At 40.9% G+C, this 19,971-nt stretch overlaps 1 protein-coding gene across 2 annotated transcripts in view; it reads left to right on the top strand.

Annotated features, from left to right (window-relative positions):
• LOC139598980 (hsp90 co-chaperone Cdc37-like 1) overlaps positions 1–12,734 on the top strand; it is an 86,865-nt gene extending 74,131 nt beyond the window's left edge. For both annotated transcript variants that reach the window (XM_071445917.1, XM_071445918.1), the window contains exons 2-6: positions 5,323–5,604; positions 6,375–6,468; positions 7,772–7,887; positions 8,178–8,300; positions 12,135–12,734. In XM_071445917.1, the coding sequence (XP_071302018.1) occupies positions 5,323–5,604; positions 6,375–6,468; positions 7,772–7,887; positions 8,178–8,300; positions 12,135–12,233 (714 nt within the window). In that variant the 3' untranslated portion in view covers positions 12,234–12,734. The remainder of the gene's footprint in view (positions 1–5,322; positions 5,605–6,374; positions 6,469–7,771; positions 7,888–8,177; positions 8,301–12,134) is intronic.
• The last annotated feature ends 7,237 nt before the right edge of the window (positions 12,735–19,971 follow it).

Below are 19,971 nucleotides of genomic sequence, written 5' to 3'. Positions count from 1 at the left end.
CAGCATTCTGGTGAAAAAATGAGTGACTGAGCTTTGCCTGGGAAAAGTGGTCTGGCAGTTGAACAGGTAAGGCAAGTAAATCAGCTTGCCAGTTCCCTTCTGCAATGAAACCGGGTAAAGTTGTGTGAGACCTGACATGCATAACAAAGTAGGGGTGCTGTCTGGTATCTAAAAGGAAAACAAGTTGTAACCACTGAAACAATTCCTTGTTGGGCACATCCTTTAGTACAGCAGCTTTGGCTCTTTCCACAAGTCCTGCAACGTAAGCAGAATCTGCTATTAAGTTAAAAGGGATGACAAATTGCTGAAAGGCTCTGACAACAGCTGCCAATTCAGCAATCTGGGGGGAACCTGAAACAGTAGTGACATCCGAATCCCATTGGCTGAGATCAGTGTTCCACCAAAGCTGTGCCGACTTGTGGGTGCAGCCAGATCCACCTGTAAAGACAGTCAAAGCTTGTAATGGGAGCTCACTTCTCTTGGGTGGTGTTAGGAGATTAAAGCTGGTTGCCACAAGCTTGTGCTTCAGGGGATGTGTAGAAAGCTGTCCAGAAAAGTCAGTGAGGGCCATTTGAAAAATTTCAGATTGCTGCAACAGCCACTGTAAATAGACAGTAGTGAAAGGCAAACAGATCAAGCAAAAATCCACACCTGCAAGTGTGGTAAGTCTCTGTCTAGCTTTTACAATGAGCAAAGCAAACATCTCATCTTGAGTGGTGACAGTTTTTGACATCTGGTGGGGTAAAAAAATCTACTCTATGATCAGCAAGGGGTCAGGTGCTTTAGGATCCCTCTGAAATATCAAAGCATGGGGTTGCCTAGCCGGATTCAGAACAATTAAGGAAAAGGGCAATTCAGGGGCCCATCGGGCCACTTGCCAATTTGAAATAGCATCAGCTACCAATTGCAGTGCCTGTCAGGCTTCTGGTGTGAGCTGCTGAGGTGACAGGAGATCTGGTTCCGCTTTTAGCAGATCAAACAAAGGGTTCAGGTCAGCATTTGATATTTCTAACAAGGAGGGAACCCAATAGCTTTTGAGCATCATGCAAGGTATGAATGTTTGTTTGAATCTGTAAAGGCTGAGGAGAAATACTCTGGGTCCTAATGCGCCAGCCAAGGTATTTCCAAGGGGGTTGACACTGGATTGTTTCAGAAGAAACACAAAGCCCTGCTTGGGTTACAGCAGCAATGACAAGGGCTAAGGCCTCCTTCATGACTTCCTGTTTTTCTGCTGCAATAAGAATGTCATCCATGTAATGATATAATAAGGCAGCAGGCATTTTTAGGTGAATGGGTCTGAGGACACTCGCAGTAAACCACTGGCAAATAGTGGGACTGCATTTCATTCCTTGAGGAAGGACAACCCAGTGATATCTTTGCAAAGGTGCTTGCATGTTAATGCTTGGAACAGAAAAGGCAAATTTAGGAGCATCATCAGGATGCAGAGGACTGTCAAAAAAGCAGTCTTTTAAGTCAATGACTGTTAAGTGCCAATCTCGAGGGATCATGGTAGTGGATGGGAGACCAGGCTGAAGGGCTCCCATGTCCTCCATGGCATCATTAATTTTGCAGAGGTCTTGGAGCAAGTGCCACTTGATGGTTTGTTTTTTAACTACAAACACAGGCAAATTCCAGGGACTGGTAGAGGAGACAATATGTCCCTTTTGAAGTTGTTCATTAACAAGGTCGGTGAGTGCACGTAATTTAGGTAGCGGGAGGGGCCATTGATCCACCCAGAGGGGTGTTTCAGTTTTCCAGGTTAATTTCAGGGTGTCATACTCCACAATGGCCCCTATTAAAAATCAGACTGAATTTTGAGACCCCATTGAGAAAGTACATCTCGTCCCCGTAATACCATGGGCACAGGCAGAATGAACGGCTTCACAGAGGCTATGTGACCTTCATGCCCTGTCACCTGAATTAGATGACAACTTTGGTAACTGCAACTGCTCCCTCCAATCCCAGTGAGAGCTTGGGGTACCTCTGTGAGGGGCCAAGTGAGGGACCACTTGACTTGAGAGATAACACTGACATCTGCTCCAGTATCTAAAATACAAGTGAGTGTTATCTGTTCTCCCTGTGATGACAAGGTACATTTGCAAGTGGGACGTTAATTAGAAATTATCTGCGCTCATAATATTTGTGGGGTCCCTGTAGAGCCAAATCCTCCCATCCTAGTATTGCATTCTGTTAAAGGGGATGACAAACTGTGAAAAAGGAATCAATTGTGCAATACATGTACCTTGAGGGACAGTACAGGGCGGAAAGGGAGTCCAAGCCATGATTTTAATTTCCCCAACAGAGTCTGAGTCTATAACTCCCAGGAGGACAAAAAGACCTAAAAGGGTAGTTGAAGACCTCCCCACCAGCAAAGCACTTTTCTGGGGTCCTGGTGGGCCAAAAATTCCTGTAGGGAGTAAATGAACAGAAGAGTCAAGCAATGTTACTGTGACTGAGGTTGCCAGGTCCAGTCTGGCAATGCCTGCAGTTGCTGGGCGAAGACTTGAGGCGATCCTGGATTGGGTATTCTCGGCAGCTGCACTTGCAGAGTTGGCATCTGCGGTGGCAGCTGAGGCACTGGTGTCGGCTGAGGCATTTGTGTCAGAGCATGGCACCAGCCTGCACTGCATTTCCAGTTTCCCTGGATTGGGCAACCTTCAGAATCGTACTTACCAGCGACATTGGTTAGCAAAAGGACAACCTTTACAACACCGCAGACATACATCAGGGGTTTTTGCTTAGCTCCTTTCTGAGCAAAGCAGTCTTTTTTAAGGTGGCAAGGCTTGCCACAGCTGTAACAAACTGCCAAAGTTCCAGAGTCACCTTTGATGGCTGCAAAAGTTGTGGTCATAGTTTCATATTGATGGTCTATTGTCCCAATGTGGTTGGTTCTTGGTTAGGCAGGGACTTAAAGAGTGTTGTACAGTCTATGCTTGCATTTTCAACAGCAAGATTTAAAAGCAACATTTCACAAGCGTCTGCATTATCTATTTGACATTCGAGTGTTTGCTTAAGGTGGTCAATAAACTCCATGTAGGGCTCCTGAGGCCCCTGGACAATGGTTGTGAACGCTTTATGAGGTGTTTTTGAATCGGGGACCTTAAGAAACGCTTGGCGAGCTGCATCCCAGGCTCCATCAAGGGCTTCCCTTGGGTAGTCTTGTGCCTGGGCAGCAGGATCAGTATATGGTCCTGTTCCCATAAGCTGCCTGATTGTGAGGGCTGCCAGGGTCTGATCAGCATGACCCACATAAGTTATAAGAAGTCTTGGCAGACCCTTCTCCCACTCCTTCTCCCATAAGCCATATTGAATGGGAAACAGCAGCAGCCAAGTGAGAGTTTTTAAATTGTGTGGGGTCATTTTGTGAGCAGCAAACACAGAATCTAGTAGGTTTGTAAAATACAGTGAACCAATACCGTGCTCTGTGGCTGCCCAATGGAGCTCTTTAATTTCTGGGAAAGACAACTGTTCCCAATGAGCAGTTTGTTTTCCAGTGCCCGAATATATTAATGGTGCCACAATTCTTTCAGCAATGTCAAACTCTCCCTCCCTTAATACTTGTTGTTTTAAGCGTACCCAGTTGTCATGAGGGTCGGGGGGATATAAATCAGGTTTTTTATCAGAATTGATGTATCTGGGATTAAAGGGATCCTCCTTGGGGCCCTCCTGTTCACTTTCCTCACTATTTTCTGGACCCAAGCCAGCAGCAAAAGCCCCTACAGAGCGCGAAGGGCCCCCCTTCCTTCCCCTCATGAGAGATGGTACGGAGGCTGAGGGTCATGTTCGCCATGGTGTGGGAGAAGGAGACATAGTCTCTTCAGAATGTATGGAATTTTGAGACTGCTGTGAAGGAGGGGCGAACAACTTTAGTGGCAGTCTCTTCAGATTTTAAAGAGCATTAAGTTTCTGCTGTAGAGGGAGAGCAGGTATTCTCTGCAGCCTGGGAGGTTTCATGAGCCTTTAAGGTCTCAAAAATCACTCGCCAGTAAGGGATCATTTCTGCAGCCGCTTTACTCCCCTTGGTAACAGAATCCCATAGCTTAATTCCCGCTTTGTCCCACAGATCTGTTGTAAAGACTGTGAACTCGATGATTCCTGGGATCTCAGCAGCTGCCCATCCTAATAGGACTTTTAAGTCATGTGAGAGTACAGTTTTGCCATGCTGTTGCAACAGCTTAGACATAAGTTCAAAAACATCTCTTTCCTGAGCAGATATTCCCTGACCCACTGTCCCCTGCAGCGGCTAACCTCCTATATCCCGGAGAGGTACCTCACCTCCTTTATCCAAAGGGGTTCATCACCGGCCGGCTTTCCTGCTTCCTCTCAGCAGCACTTAGTTCTGCAGGGCTTGTCGTCAGTCGCACAGCTAGGCGATCTCCACTTCCTCACAACGAGGGCACCATTTGACAACTACTGATGAAAGAGACATGGACTCCATGGTTTGCACACACGAAGTCATTTATTGATTCCCAAAGCTGAGCTTATATACCTTTTCAGCAGTTACTAAAAATAGCACAACTATAATATTTATGTAACTAGGTAACGTTGCTTAATTCAAAGCCTCATACTAACTACTGCAAGTATGCATTACCTCATATGAGTTTTGCTTACCAAGCACATCGTACCAAGCACACTGCTAACTTCTGCATTCCTTCTTTGAGGTTCTGCTTTTTGTTGCCAAGGCTTGTGGCCTACTAATGCTAACATATCCACTTCTGTCATGAGCTGGACAGTGCTCCCAGCTCGGCTTTCTAGCTGTATTCCTACATTACTGTAACCAAAAATTCAGTAAAATAAAAAAACTCCTTAAAACCGATGCAACATTAAGAAGCAGGCATTCTTTATTTGGCCAGATGCATGTGGGGATAGCTCCTCCCAAAGCTGTGCACGCTGAGTACAGGGAAGTTTCTCTTTATATACTGTGTTTTACATACACATTCATTGACTGTCCTGGACTAAACATACATATGATAATCATTTCCCCGAAATCATTAGCATATTTTCCCTCCCCTTTACACATGCGTTCTGTCGACCTGGCTGAGTGGGCAGGGCACTGGGGCTGGTGAACTTTCTGTTCTCCTTACACAATGGGCATTGTGCAGTTCCATAGGCCAGTGGTTATGGTAGAATAAGCATTGTGTTAGCTCACCAGGTGTAGACAATTTATCATCTGGTAATATGTTTAGTCAGTTGTGAATATAATATTGCTTTTAAGATGCCTTCCATCTCAGTGTTCTATTTGGGAGTCAAAGTCTTCTCTTTCTATATGCTTCATAAATTCTGTTTTCCTTCCTTAAACAGCATGTTTTGTTTTCTACACAGAACTATGATCAAGGGATTGAATTAATCTGTCAAAACCAAGAAGAGTTTGTGAAGAGTTCCATAGAATCCAAATGGAATCTAGCAGAAGCCCAGCAGAAACTTGGTAGTTTAGCACTGCATAATTCAGAATCCATGGATCAGGAATATGCCAAAGCACAGACTGAAGCTTCAGAACTTAGACAAAGAGAAGAAGAATGGAAGAGAAAAGAAGCAGCCCTAATAGAGAGGGAAAGACAGAATCTATGGAATACAGATTCTTTTAGTAAGGAGGTATTTAATAAGGTATGTCATATAAATTTGTATGAACACAATTATAAGCCTTTTATATTTCATTTATTTCTCATCTTGAATGTTTTCTATATCTAGTGCAGTGCTTACTGTAAGGTGTTGAATTTTTTTCTTTCTTTTTTTGTCCTTTTAAAGGGGGCATATTACACTGATATAAGAAATATATGTGACACTTCTCCTTTAGTTTGGAATCAGAAATTTTATTTGTCCCTTCTAGCAATTGCTGCCTAAACCAAGGATGAGCAATTGTTCTTCGTGTGAAATTTGCTTCTTTGTTATGCCAAATTCTCACATTTGAAACATGCACAATTGACCTCTGAGAACATTAATTTCTTAATAAAGATTATTTTAGCACAAACTGCCTTCATAGTAAATTCCAGTTTTGTTTTCAGCACTTAATTTGAATATGAATTATTAATGCATCATTTTTCTAATTCCACTGAGTTAGCTTTATTGGGACTGGACTGTATAGATGTTTCTCATCATTTATAGATCAGTAAGTTCCTACTAGTGTGTTGAACTTTGAGATAGATTATTGCTTAGAAGAAGAGTATGATAAGTAGTTTTTCACCCTATTATTAATTAGACAAGCTATGTTTTGGTAAACAACCTTCATAGGTACATTAAGTGTTGGCTACATATGTGTTTGCTGGGCTATGCTTAAAACTAGAACATTGCACTTTAGATAGTAATGAATTAAAATAATCTTATAGTTCAAAAAGGTAAATGTGGAGATTCTATGATAGCTTTTTTCTTATCTTTAGAGTTTTATTAGTAAATATAAAAGAAAAGAAGATGAAGATGAAGATATATCTAAATCATTTATACAGAAGCATGAACAAAAGATTAGATACTTTGGTAAGTATGTTCCTTCCAACATTTTACAGTTTAACCTCCAGTAGAATTTGTGTAGGTCTATTTATTTTTTATTATTATTATTATTCAAAATGGGTGTTAACAAATGAAACATCTGTCAAGTAGAGTATCTAGACTCTTGTTTCTCAGGACAGGAGATTTAGCATTATAACAAATAAATATTTCAAAGTAAAGGAAACTAAATCACCCAAGTCTTTAAATTCCTATGATCAATGAAAATTTCTTGCACCAGTATAGAACTGAAAAAATTTTTAAAGTAATGAAAATTAAATTCTAGCAACTTCTTCTGCTGTTCCATGAGAAATGATAGGGGCATTAGTGGAGATGCAATTCCTGCATGTAAAAGTACCTGGGATTGTCTGTACCTGCCTCCTATAAGTAGGTGGAGTTTTACTGTATCATAATCCATGAGGGGGATGAATGATAAAAAGCAAATATCTGCAAAACAGCTGTTAAGACTATGTAGAGATGCAGCCACTTTTAATTTTAAAGATATATTTATATGAGTGATAGAAGGGTAAAACTTTGTATCTAGTATTGGCAAGCAGTGAAATATCACTAATATATATTTTAGGTCAATTAACTCATGTGAAGGACAATGGGGGCAAAGGTGATCTCACTGCTTAAATTCTGAATTCTGGCTTTCAACCTGCAGCTCTTTCCATTAAGGTAGTTTTATGCTACTTACTACAATTCAGTCTTCAAGTTAACTTTCAACCACTGAGTTTGGTCTCCTGTTTTGACCTTAATGCTAGAACTTGGTTATAAAAATAGCTTTGTATTTCCTAAAACCTGGCAAACCATGCCAGAAGCATATTAGTTTTAGATTATGATTATGTTTTCATTTCTATTTGTCTTACTTGCAAGAACTTTAAGAACGTTTCTGTCAAATCACTGAGTGTATATCCATCAACTTAGACATGCCATCAAATTCTTAACAAATATGGATAGATACTACTTTGTTACAGTGTGTGAAAACCATTTACAATTAACTTGTTTTTAACACTGCCAGAGATACTAAAATATACTTAGCTGCTACTGTTAAGGTCTTATTGTATCTTTACAGTTTGTGCATACTTGATTGACAATGGTCTTTCAGCATTGTGTGGTGTTTTAAAAACAACAAAAAATTTGAGTTCAGTTTGATTAGTATGCAGTTCTTCTGAGGTATCAATAAAGCATGAAGGAGATCATAGTAGTATGTAAATTTCAATAATGTCCTCACTGCATTAAATCATTGAAATATTGAATGTATTAATTAATGCTGTTGTGTTTTTTTAATTAGGCATGCTGGGCAGATGGGATGACAGTCAAAGATTTTTGTCTGATTACCCATATCTTGTATGTGAAGAAACAGCTAAATATCTCATCTTGTGGTGTTTTCATCTAGAAGCTGAACAGGTACTAGGAAGAACTTTAAACTGCTTAAAAGTATGCAGTTTCCCACTTACACTACAGAAAAGCTGTCCAAATTGATGAGCCAATTTAATTACTCTTCTCCATGTCTTCCCATAATGAAGGAAGCCTCAAAAACACATTACTACATTAGATCTAATCATAGCTAATTAAGTTTCTTTGTTTCTCAGCATCAGTTCTTTTCTCTTTAGGAATCAAATGTAAAGATTATGTTGAATTTTAGGTAGAGTTATACTTTTAAAGATATTTTCTCTAATTATGTACTTTCTCTCCAGAAAAGAGCTCTGATGGAACAAATAGCACACCAAGCACTTGTGATGCAGTTTATTATAGAAATGGCCAGAAGTTGTAATGTGGATCCAAGAGGCTGTTTTCGTCTATTCTTCCAAAAAGCCAAAGTAAGTCAGAATTTGTATATCACTGAGAAAAACTCTTATACCCTTACAAAGGATCAGTGTTCTGAAGGAGGTTGGAGGTTAAATATGTTACTGACTGAATCAAGCTTATAGGGAAGTGTTGTTTTGTTGGCATTCTAGGATGAATGTTTTGTGTAATTCTGGTCTTGAGAATGGAAGTTCCATGTATTCTTGTTAGGCCAGAGGGAAAGCAGAACATAGCATGGGAACTACAGGAGTATGGAATAATGAAGCACCACCTAAATTACATTGGTAATGTGAATGTGTGAGGATCATGTTACTTATCTGTATCATGAATGTGTCTAAGGACTGAGTATCCTATTTTGCTTGTCATCATGCGTCTCTATGCAGTTCATGGCAGGGCCTAATTTGAAATCTGTTTCTCTTCAGTCAGTGATAGTTAGCTCTGAAATGCTGAGAGAGGGAGAGATGTGTGGTGAAGACTGGAGCTGTGGTTTGATTCAGGTTCTATATTAAGTTACACAAGACTGAAGAATCAAGTCAGGCTGATCTTAATGCTGCCCTAAGGACTTAAGCTGACACCCACTTTGATTCATGCTTTGCTTTTGAAGTGAGTGCTGCCACGAGTACCTTTTCTCTTAAGGGTATTGACTTCTGAGGTAGAATAAAGGAAGGGTTAAAAATATGTTTGTTTTGTTCTTGCATGTTCTCAGATGAATGAATATCTCAGTTCCTATACTTATCAAATGCCAAAGTCTGTCTTTAAAACAAAGCAAACAAACAAAAACCATCATACCTGAATTGTCGAGTTTTTCTTGGGTCTAGGGTCTTCAAAGAGGCAAGAGCAGTTGTTGGTTGCTATAAAGTTGTTTATTGCATGAATACATCAGTCTCAAAGGCAAAGAGTGTGGGAAATTCAGGACTCCTGGACAACAGACCAATATGATTAAGCAGAAGCCATTTATTGTTTACATGATGCACTTATTTATACATTCTAACTCTCTGTACACACTAGTCACCCATTTCTTATTGGTGCCTTTGTCTTGTCCACGCATTCTGCATGCACCTCTCAGAATATGTGATTGGTTACAGTCCAGGTGCTTTGCCACCCCCCATTATCGAGGTCTTGTGGTCTTGGAATTTGGTTTCTCAGTTTCATCTTTCTTATTTTAGCACAGTTTATGTATTAGTAACCTTGATGAATTCCAGAGGGCGCTGAGAAAATTCTGATAAGAGCAGTTACAAGCAGGATGGCTGGTGCACACTGTAGTCTAAGTTGTTCAGATACATTGCTCCACAAAGAGTTCTAAGTTTAAAAGTCCATGTTAAAGCTTTCTGGCGTAGAGTCCCGAGCAGAGGCAGCAGCAACAGCTACCCGACACAGTCCCAAGCAGAGGCAGTAGTAACAGCTCCGTAGCATAGAGTCCCAAGCCAAAGCAGCAGCCACCACAGCCCCACAGTCCTTTTCTTCTTTCTTCTTGTTGTAGTTCATCTTCATCTTCTTCTTGTTGTTGTGGTTCTTGTCCTCTTCCCAATACAGGGGGATTTTTATACGTAAAACAACCAATCAGCTATAAACGCGATTCTAAAACATTCTTTCGATCCCAATCTGAAGTTTATTCTAATGTGCGAAAGTAGTACGAAAGTAGTGTCAGTTCTTACCCAAAAAACAACATATGTAATATTATCTATTGTCCTGGTTTTGGGCAAATTTGGGAGAAAACCTCCAAAAGGGGTCCCCCCAGAAAGCAAACCCACATGGCTCCGCCCCCAACCGGTTCGGGAAAACTTTCCTCGGAGAGAAGTGGAAAAAAACCTGTTTATTTAAACAGGCAAAGCACTCGCCAGCACAAAAAATGAACAATACCAGATGACAAAACTCATTCGCAGCTCTGAAGAGATGACAAATTCAGAAAATCTCTCCTGTGGGTGGTCAATCTGTTATCAGTTCCTCCAGCACTGGGAAAGTCAGCTGCCCAGAGTAGGCCCCGGTGGCAACAAAGTGCAAGCTCTCGGTGCTCCCCCTGGGTCCCAGTCTGGAGCAGGTTTGAACAGTTCCAAAAGGGAAAGAAAACCAGTCCAGGGAAAACTTCTCTGCCTCAGCTAACTAAACTAACTAAAAAAGCAAAGAAGGGCCCTGTTCTGCCCCATCCGTGCCCAGACAACACAGTGGAGTTCTGTGTTCCAGCAGACTGTGGAGGAGTGAGTGCAGGCTGATAACAAACTCCGTGCTTCTTCTCCCCACCTTCACTCTCAGAGCCAGTCTTGAAGGCACAGAATATAATATCCAGCATAAACAGAACAGACGATTGGGGATACAAGCATCATAACGTCACCCTAGGACATCTATTTACGCAAATGTACTATCTGTTTTCTTACTAAAAATGTATGTATATAAGTTTATCTATTTACGTGAATAGTTCTATCTATTTACGCATTAGTTCTATCAATTCTAGAGATGCAAGCAAAGTTCTGCTATGTTTTTGTTATGTCTGGAACTGTTACTGAACTTTAAACTGGGCCTTAGGGCCTTTACTACCTAACACAGTTTCTTAAAGCACTTAAAATATATTTCTACTTACTTGAAACTATAACTTACATTTCTACTTACTTAAAACTTAAACCTATGCTTCTACTCCATATCTATGTGGCTTAATAGATCTTAATTTCTCTGAAGGCTTTAATTCAACCCCTACATTCATTTCTCTCTCTGATGGACTCAGAGATGCTTGCATTCCAACACTGAATCCTCTTTTTAAGCTGACTGCTGCTAATATTGTTATTGACTTGTCCAAACCTCTATCCTTCAATGAGTATAATATGCATTACTTCAGGACTTCTTTTTAGCAGTATGTATGCTTACAACTAGAAGTAAATCTGGCTAAGATGAAAAGTATTTCACTCCTCTCTTTACAGGCAGGGGAAGAAGGCTATTTGGAAGCTTTTAAAACTGAGCTTGAAGCATTCAAATCAAGAGTGAGAATCTGTTCACAGTCTCAAGGCTTTCAAGCTATGTCAGTAGAGAATTCCAGTGTCTATACTGGTATTGTAGAAGGACTGGAGTCTTTGTCACAGGTAGACTTTTTATTTCCAAAAATGAATATAAAAACTCTATTATGAACAAAGTTTTGGCATACTCTTGAGAAGATGTACTTTTTGATATCTAGGAATAGGTCTCTATACTTGGAGCACTGCTAGTTCTAGTGTGCACTATTAACAGTATGGGAGAGACATTGTTTCTGAAAGCTCTCACAATTTATAGTGTCAAAAGGCATACATTAGTTCAGTGCCCTTGAATAATTGTGCTAAATAGAAAACTGCATCATTAACCTCTTCAGGTACCAGAATTAAATATACTTTGAATCACAGGAAGTGAAATGAGCTTTCAACTGCAAATTACTAATTCCATTAATGGAAATATGCAGGTAATCAAATCTAAGGAAAATTTGCACTGTTATGCAATTTTGCCCTTGTTTTTATCTTTATCTTGGAACACTGGGGTGCTTGGTTTCAGTGTTAGTGATGATCATATCTGAAAAGAAAATTTTAAAAGCTTTTAAAAGCTGGATGTTAGGAAATGGGACACAATTTAAAGTAGTTTGAAATAAATTTACTCAAGGTACTTGTTTGGTAAAATCTGGTAACTGAACCCTAAGAAAATTCACAATAAGGTCATAGTATGCTTGCTAAATTTAAAGAAGCTTTTGATATTCACATTATAATGATGTCTAGGGTTTTATTTAAGAAATTATATTTTTTACAAAATTATCTCATCTTAACAGACAAAATAGCTTGACTTAATTCTCTGTAAGTGTATGTATTGAGATTAAGCTTTCAATTCTTCATTTGTTGCAGAATGCAAATGATCTACAAGGTTGCATAAACAGAAGTGTCTGCAATTTAAATTCAATGCTACAAAAAGATGAAGAAGCCAAAATTATGGACACAGTATAGCACTGTTAAGACTGAGGCAAAGTACTCATTTTTTATTGCAAAGAAAAGAATGTGGCTATTTTCTTGACACATTTTTATTGGTATTGCACTTTATTTTTGGTGTTTTGAGCATGGAGGGTATTTGGAGGGAGAGTAATCCAGAAATGATTGTAATAATGTTTGAAAATGCGCTGCTAGGGTTTTGGTTGTATATGAAGAAGGTTCTCATTGCCAAATGTGGAAGTGGATGTGTTTTATGCTACTAAATTTGCCTTTTATAATTTTGGGAATTAAAGTATGAAAAATAAATTGCACAAATACAATGTTTACACAATAGGTGATAGATTTCCAGTAGAAACTGCTATTGTTATTAGATATGGCTATGTGTTATTCTATGAATATTGGAAATCACAATTATACTTCTGCTATATTCCTGGTATAGCTCTTAAATCTGATTTTAACACAAATAGCAATAAATTGGTATGACATCAGTACTGCAGATCTGGATGGCATCAATGAAAACACTGGCTGTCTACTTCTTCTAAGAGGATTTAAATGTTACATTTTGCTTTCATAAAAACATTGTTTGGTGTTCCCCCCCAACTAACAATTGCTTACATATGATCTTTGGATGTATGGTCACTGAGAAACTTTCTTTTTTTATTTTTTAAGACTTTTTTAGCTTAAATTCACTAATTTTTTAAACTATTTTTTTAAAGCTAGATCTGTAATGGAGTGAAAAACATTCGCTAAAGAGAACAAAAGGGGACCATCAGGCACAGTGGGTGGGATGAGACTCTACTTTCAACAAAAAGCTTGATTACAGTCAGGAGCCAAGCACTTATAAGTCAGGTTTTGGCAGGTATTTCATACACTGCTAAACTAAAGTTCTTTTTATTAAGTGAATGTTTTATGAAATTACCAAGTATTGAGAAGTAGGAAGATCTTTAAAAGCCTTCCATTTTAGAATCTTACTTCCAAGTGGTATTCCCAGAACAAGTCTGGTGTCAGAGCCTATGCAATCTAAAATTTCTACCAAACTTTTCAAACTTGCTGCTTCTATAGCAACTCTGTCCATAAACATGTACTCTGTAGCTGAGATATTTCAAGGGAGAGTCTGTACCTTGAATGTCAAAATAAGTGTTTTCTTCACGTGTGTATTGGTTTGGCATGGCCTGGTTTTTGGCAGCAAGGGAGCCACAAAGATTGCTCCTGTGGGAAGTTGCTAGAAGCTTCCACCATGTCCAGCAGAGCCAATCCTTGATGGCTCTGAAGATGGACATGCTGCTGGCCAAAACTGGGCCAATGAGAGAAGTTGGTGATACGTCTGTGATGACATATTTAAGAAGAAAATCAAAACAAAGTCACAGGTTTTTTCTCCTAGCCAGAGAAGAGGAGGTGAGAACATAATAGTGAAAACATGGCAACACGAAGGTCAGTGGAGAAGGAGGGGCAGGAGGTGCTACAGGCACCAGAGCCGAGATTCCTCTGCAGGCAATGGTGATGACCATGGTGAAGCAGCTGTACTCCTGAAGCCCATAGGGGTCCACGGGGAATGCAGACATCGACCAGCAGCTCATGGGGGAGGTGCCTGGAGGAGGCTGTGATCCAGTGGAAGACCCAGTGGAGAACGGGGGCCCCTGCTTTCAGGCTAGAGCAGCCTGTCCTTGGACAACTGCATCCTGTGGAAGAATGATCCATGTCGTGGCAGTTTTGGGAGGACTGTCTGCCCATTGGGGGAGTTCACATTGCAGCAGGTGCAGTTTGGCTGTTGCTTGTGAGAGTGGAACTACACTGGAGAAGTTCACGGAGAACTGTCTCCCGTGAGAGGCACTCCATTGTCTCACAAGGGAAGGATTCCTCCCCTGGAGCAGTAGAAGAAAATCTGATGAACTGACCAAAACCCCCACACCCTGTCTCCCTGCACTGTTGGTGGGAAGGAAGGAGGGGCTGGGGGGGGGGGGGAAGAAGGTGTTTTAAGGGCTTATTTTGCTTCTCATTATCTCCTCTGATTCTGTTAGTAATAAAATTCACTTTGCAACTTAAGCTGAGCCTGTTTTGCCCTTGAAATATTTCTCCTGTTTCTTAGCTAACTCATGAAGTGTTCATCAGGTTTTTTCCCTCTGTTGCCCAGCTGTGGCAGGGTGAGCGAACGACTCTCTCGAGGGTGCCTTGAGTTGGGCCAGCGTCAAACCACTACAACATGTCTTTACAGGAGTCTTTTATTTGAATGTTCATTTAGCCAGATCTTCTATTGTTTACTTGGCCCTCTGCTGCATTGCTCTGACCACTGTCTTGGTTTGAAAAGACAGGTGGGATGATGTAATTTTATCAGTGAGACTCAATGCCCCATTAACAGAAGATATCTCCCCAGAGGGAGGATTGGTTGTGGAAGAGAGAAAGAAAAACTGCCCAATTAACAGAAGATAACTGCCTCACCTCTAACAGATGATGATAGAATACAGACCCCAACCCACATCTTGCAACCCAGGACAACCACAACCACACACAGGGTTTGGAATGCATTTTAGAGTAATAGTTTTATTAACTCAAATAAATAAATTTATATAACTAGCTAGTTCTTATAGAGGCTGCACACAGTTGTTGACACAGGCAAATTAAATGTTATACAACACTAGCCTTTTTTTTCTTGTAGGCTCTAATTTTGATTTAGTGAAGTCTAAGTCTGTTGTAGTATACAGTGAGATAAATATTAGTTAAAAATTAGCAATAGATCAGCTGATGGAAACCCCTTTCTTGGCCCTAGTACTACTGTCTAGAAGACTTGTGTTTTATCCTCAGGTTGTTTGCTATTCTGTTTAGCTGTTGGGCAGACGAGGACTCAAGGAAACAGTAAATTCTATCCAGGATGTCAGCAAAAGAGGTTGTTTATAGACACAAAACCAGAATCTATATGGAACCAATTATAGTAATTGTATTAGATGCTGTCTTACACTCCTTCTGATATCAGGACCCCCAAGGTGATAGCATCAGATAGATCTCTGTTCTGGTGTGCAGCATGCTGCATAGGCCTGTCTATGGAGACTTGAGCTGATAGGTGCTTCCTCACTTTTACTCCATCATGTGCTGTTTTTATGTCCTTTCCTTATACAAAGAAAACAAACATTAAACATGTTGCTAGACCTTTGTCCAAGACCACTAAGTCCTCATGATAACAAATATCTTAGGTGTGCCACGGCAATAACTGTCTCAGCTGCAAACTGCAGATAATGAACTATATTTCTCTACTACTGAACCCAGTTAAGTATTTCACGGGCATTCCAGAAAGGAAGAGAATACAACAGGGCTTAACTTACATTAATATAGGATCATAGTAAAATTCCATTTGGAAGGGATCTCAGGAGGTCTTCAGTCAAATCTCCTGCTCAAAGCAAGGTCATCTCGGGGTTAAACCAGGTTGCTCAAGACTTTGTCCAGTCTGGTCTCGAAAGCCTCCAAGGATGGGGACTGCACAACTACTCTGGACACCTTGATCCCATGCTTGACCAGCCTCACACTGAAAAAGTTTCCTATTCAGTCAGGGCCTCTCTTGTTTCCACTTACGCCTGTTGTCTCCCGTCCTTCCACCATGCGCCCTGTGAAGGGCCTACCTCTGTCTTCTTGATAGCCTCCTTGTAGGTACTGAAAGACTACTTTTAGGCCTTCTTCTCTTCAGGCTGAAAAAGATCAGTTCCCTCAGTGTCTCCTCATACAGCATGTGCTCTGGATAATCTCAGTGGCCTTCCACTAGACATGTTTCAGCTGATCTATGTTTTTCCTGCATTGTACTGTGCCCTAAACAGTGTTCTAAATATGGTCTAATGAGTGCTAAGTGAAGGGGGATAATCACTTCCCTTGATCTAATGGCTACACTACTGCTAATACAGCCCAGGATTATTTTGACCACCTTTGCTGCCAGGGCACACTGCTGGCTAATGTTAAGCCTGCTGTCTATCAAGAATTCCCAAGCCCTTTTCAGCACAGCTGCTCCCCAGCCAGGCAGGCATCAGCCTATATCTTTGTAAGGAGTTCTTCCTTTCCAGGTACAAGACTAGGTGCTTGTTGTTACAATCATAGAATGATAGAATCATTAAGGTTGAAAAAGATCTCCAAGGTCATTGAATTCAGATGTTAACCTATTGCTGCCATGTTCATCACTAAATCATGTCCTTAAGTGCATGTTTTTTTAACAGTTCTAGGGCAGCCTGTTTCAATGCCTAATCACCCTTTAAGTGAAGAAAATTTTCCTAATATCCAATCTAAACCTTCCCTGGCAGAACTTAAAGCTAGGTCCTGTCACTTGTTGCCTGAGAGAAGAGACTGACACCCGCTTCACTACAACCTCCTTTCAGGTAGTTGTAGAAACCAGTAAGATCACAGAATGACTAGGTTGGAAGAGACCTTTAAGATCATAGAGTCAAATCCATGCCATAACACCTCAACTAAACCATGGCACTGAGTGCCACATCCAATCTTTTTTTAAACACATCCAGGGATGGCGACTCCACCACTTCCCCGGGCAGACCATTCCAGTACTTTATCGGCGATGAAGAGAGACAGGGAGACTCCGATATGGTCAGAAAAATCCAAATTTGTTGTGGACTACAATGCTTATATACTATTTTAGGAAGACTAGCAATGTTTTACTACAATGATTGGGTTAATCATCACATAAACAAACTTATACATTTTACAAAATCTCTTGCTTGCAGAAGTTTTGATGTAATTTTCTTTTCTGGTAAGTCCTGATTTAATCTTCAGCTTAGTCTTGATTTAATCGTCAAAGTTCTGTTTGCCAAGGCATCCTGTTATCAAATCTCTTATGCTAACCAGGTCCAAAGTCTATCATCTGTCTTATGTGTCCCAATATCATTTTATCACTCTTTCCCTAAAATCTTTTTCCTAACATCCAACCTATATTTCCCTTGGTGCAGCTTAAGACTCTGTCTTCTGGTTCTGTCAGCAGCTGCTTGGAAAAAGAGACCAACCTCCACCTGACTACAACCACCTTTCAGGTAGTTGTACAGAGTGATAAGGTCACCTCTGAGTCTCCTCTCCAGGCTGAACAACCCCAGCTCCCTCAGTTGTTCTCCATAGGGTTTGTGTTCGAAGCCCCTCACCAGCCTCGTTGCCCTCCTCTGGATGTGCTCAAACATCTCAGCATCCTTCCTAAACAGAGGAGCCCAGAACTGGACACAATACTCAAGGTGTGGCCTCACCAGTGCCAAGTACAGGGGAAGAATTACTTCCCTGACCCTGCTGGCCACACTATTCCTGATACAGGCCAGGATGCCATTGGCCTTCTTGGCCACCAGGGCACACTGCTGACTCATGTTCAGTCGACTGTCGACCAGTACCCCCAGGTCCCTTTCTACCTGGGCACTGTCCAGCCACACCGTCCCCAGCATATAGCGTTGCAGGGGGTTATTGTGGCCAAAATGCAGGACTCAGCACTTGGACTTATTAAACTTCATCCCATTGGACTCTGCACATCCATCCAACCATTCCAAGTCTCTCTGCAGAGCCCTCCTATCTTCCAACAGATTGACACGTTCCCAGCTTAGTGTCATCAGCAAATTTACTAATGAAAGACTCAATACCCTCACCCATATCATCAATAAAAATATTAAAAAGAACTGGCCCTGATGCCTTAAGTTTTAGCTTTCATATTTTTCAGATTCTGTACTGCATTAGTGTGTAACTCTGAACTTCATATAATGTGTTAGCAAGTTCTCTTCATTGTTTAATTAGACAAAACACTCCTTTTCCAGCCTGAAGACCAAGGACACCATTGCAGCTTTGGGCCCAAAAAAAGTATAAACAATGGAAAATTGAGGAAAGCAATCTAGGAGGATGGGGCTTCCTAACCTGAAGCTGTAATTGGACAATTAACGCCAATATGTAAACGGACCAAAACCAAAACTTATAAAATTGTGAAAACTTGTGACCAGTCGTCCATCTTAGGTAGATCTACTAATAGTTCCTTTTTGTCTTTATTCCTTCCTATGATTAGTTTTAAGTCTTATGTCTGTTAGTTTTGTGTCTATTAAATAAATAATTCATTCTATAATAGACGGAATCAGCCATTATTAAAGAACCTGTGAAGGAGAGTGGGTTTTGGGGTGCTGGCCACCTCAGTAAAGCTACTGCCTGCTGCTGGAGGCCTGGGCAAAAGGCAAGGACTTATCTAAACCCCCACATCTATTTGTAACACAAAGGCAATCACTCACCACCTCCCACAGGTAGACCAATGACCAGCCAGTTCTCAAGCAAAAGATGGCTTACTTCCCTAAACTTTTCATTGCTGAGAATGGTGGCATATGTAATGGAATCTCTCTTTGATTAGTTTGGGTCATCTGTCAGGCTGTGTCCACTCCCAACCTCTTGTGCACCCCTAATCTATTCATCAGGGTGGCAGAGTGATAGACAGAGAAAGCCTTGACACTGTGCCAAGCACTGTTCAGCAGTAGCTATATTAGTGTTCTATCAGCAATTTTTTGGTCAACAATCTCAAACAGCACCATGTGAGCTGCTATGAAGAAAATTAACTCCACCCCAACCAGACATAGTACAGAAGAATATTGGCATACTGGATGGAGCAAGTTCAGCAGAAGGCCACCAAGATGATTAAGATGTGGTATTTTCTGGGGTCCCTGTCGTTGGAAGGAAAGATGAATCTGACTCCATATTTTTAGAAGGCTAATTTATTATTTTCTGATTATATTATATTATATTATATTATACTATACTAAACTATAGTAAAGAATAGAGAAAGGATACAGACAGAAGGCTACAAAGAACAAATAATGAATCTTGTGACTCCCTCTCTAGAGTCTGACACAGCCGGACTGTGACTGGTCATTAAGTTAAAACAATTCACGTGAAACCAATCAAACAACCACCTGTTGGATAAACAATCTCCAAACCACATTCCAAAGCAGCAAAACACGGGAGAAGCAAATGAGATCATATTGTTTTCCTTTTTCTCTGAGGCTTGTCAGCTTCCCAGGAGGAAAATCCTGGGCAAGGGGATTTTTCAGAAAATATGATAGTGACATTAAGGGGCTGGAGAAAGAACATGATGTACAAGGATAAGGCTGAGAACTGGGCCTGCTGTAGTGCTGTTGAAGCCAGGCTGCTCTAAGAAAATGGGCAAGGCAAGGTTTGTAGGGAAATGTAGAACTCCTACACTTGAAGTAGATTGACAAACAGATAAGGTCTAGGGCACATAAGTCCTTGTATTAGATCAATTGATGGAGCTGAAGACATACTGCTTTTCCCTATAAATCTCAACTCATATACACATTCATTTCACAGGGACTCCACTTCCCCAGCAGTCCCTTCCAATGCTTAACAATCCTTTCAGTTAAAAAATTCCTCCTGATGTCCAACCTGAACTTCCCCTGGCACTGCTTGAGGCTATGTCTTCTCATCCAGTCTCCAGGCTGTGACTCCATGGGCGGCCCATGGAGAGAGGTGCCAAGGTTGGAGCAGCCTGTCCTTGAAGGACTGCACTCCATGGAAGAGTGACCCACACTTCAGCAGTTTGGGGAGGACTCACACTGCAACAGTTTGCAGAGAACTGTTGTTCATGAGATGGACTCACGTTGGAGAAGTTCATGGAGAACTGTTTCCCTTGGGACCCCCACAGTGCAGCAGGGGAATGACTCTTCTCCCTGAGCAATGGGAGAAAAATGGGTGATGAACTGACCATAACTCCCATTCCCTGTCTCCCTGCACCATTGGGGGTAGGAGGTAG

This window comes from Agelaius tricolor, unplaced genomic scaffold, assembly GCF_023055355.1.
Source record: "Agelaius tricolor isolate 1412-34295 unplaced genomic scaffold, bAgeTri1.0.p SCAF_21, whole genome shotgun sequence".
NCBI lineage: Eukaryota > Metazoa > Chordata > Aves > Passeriformes > Icteridae > Agelaius > Agelaius tricolor.
Note: the sequence above shows the minus strand (reverse complement) of the source record. Positions and strands in the feature narration are given on the sequence as shown.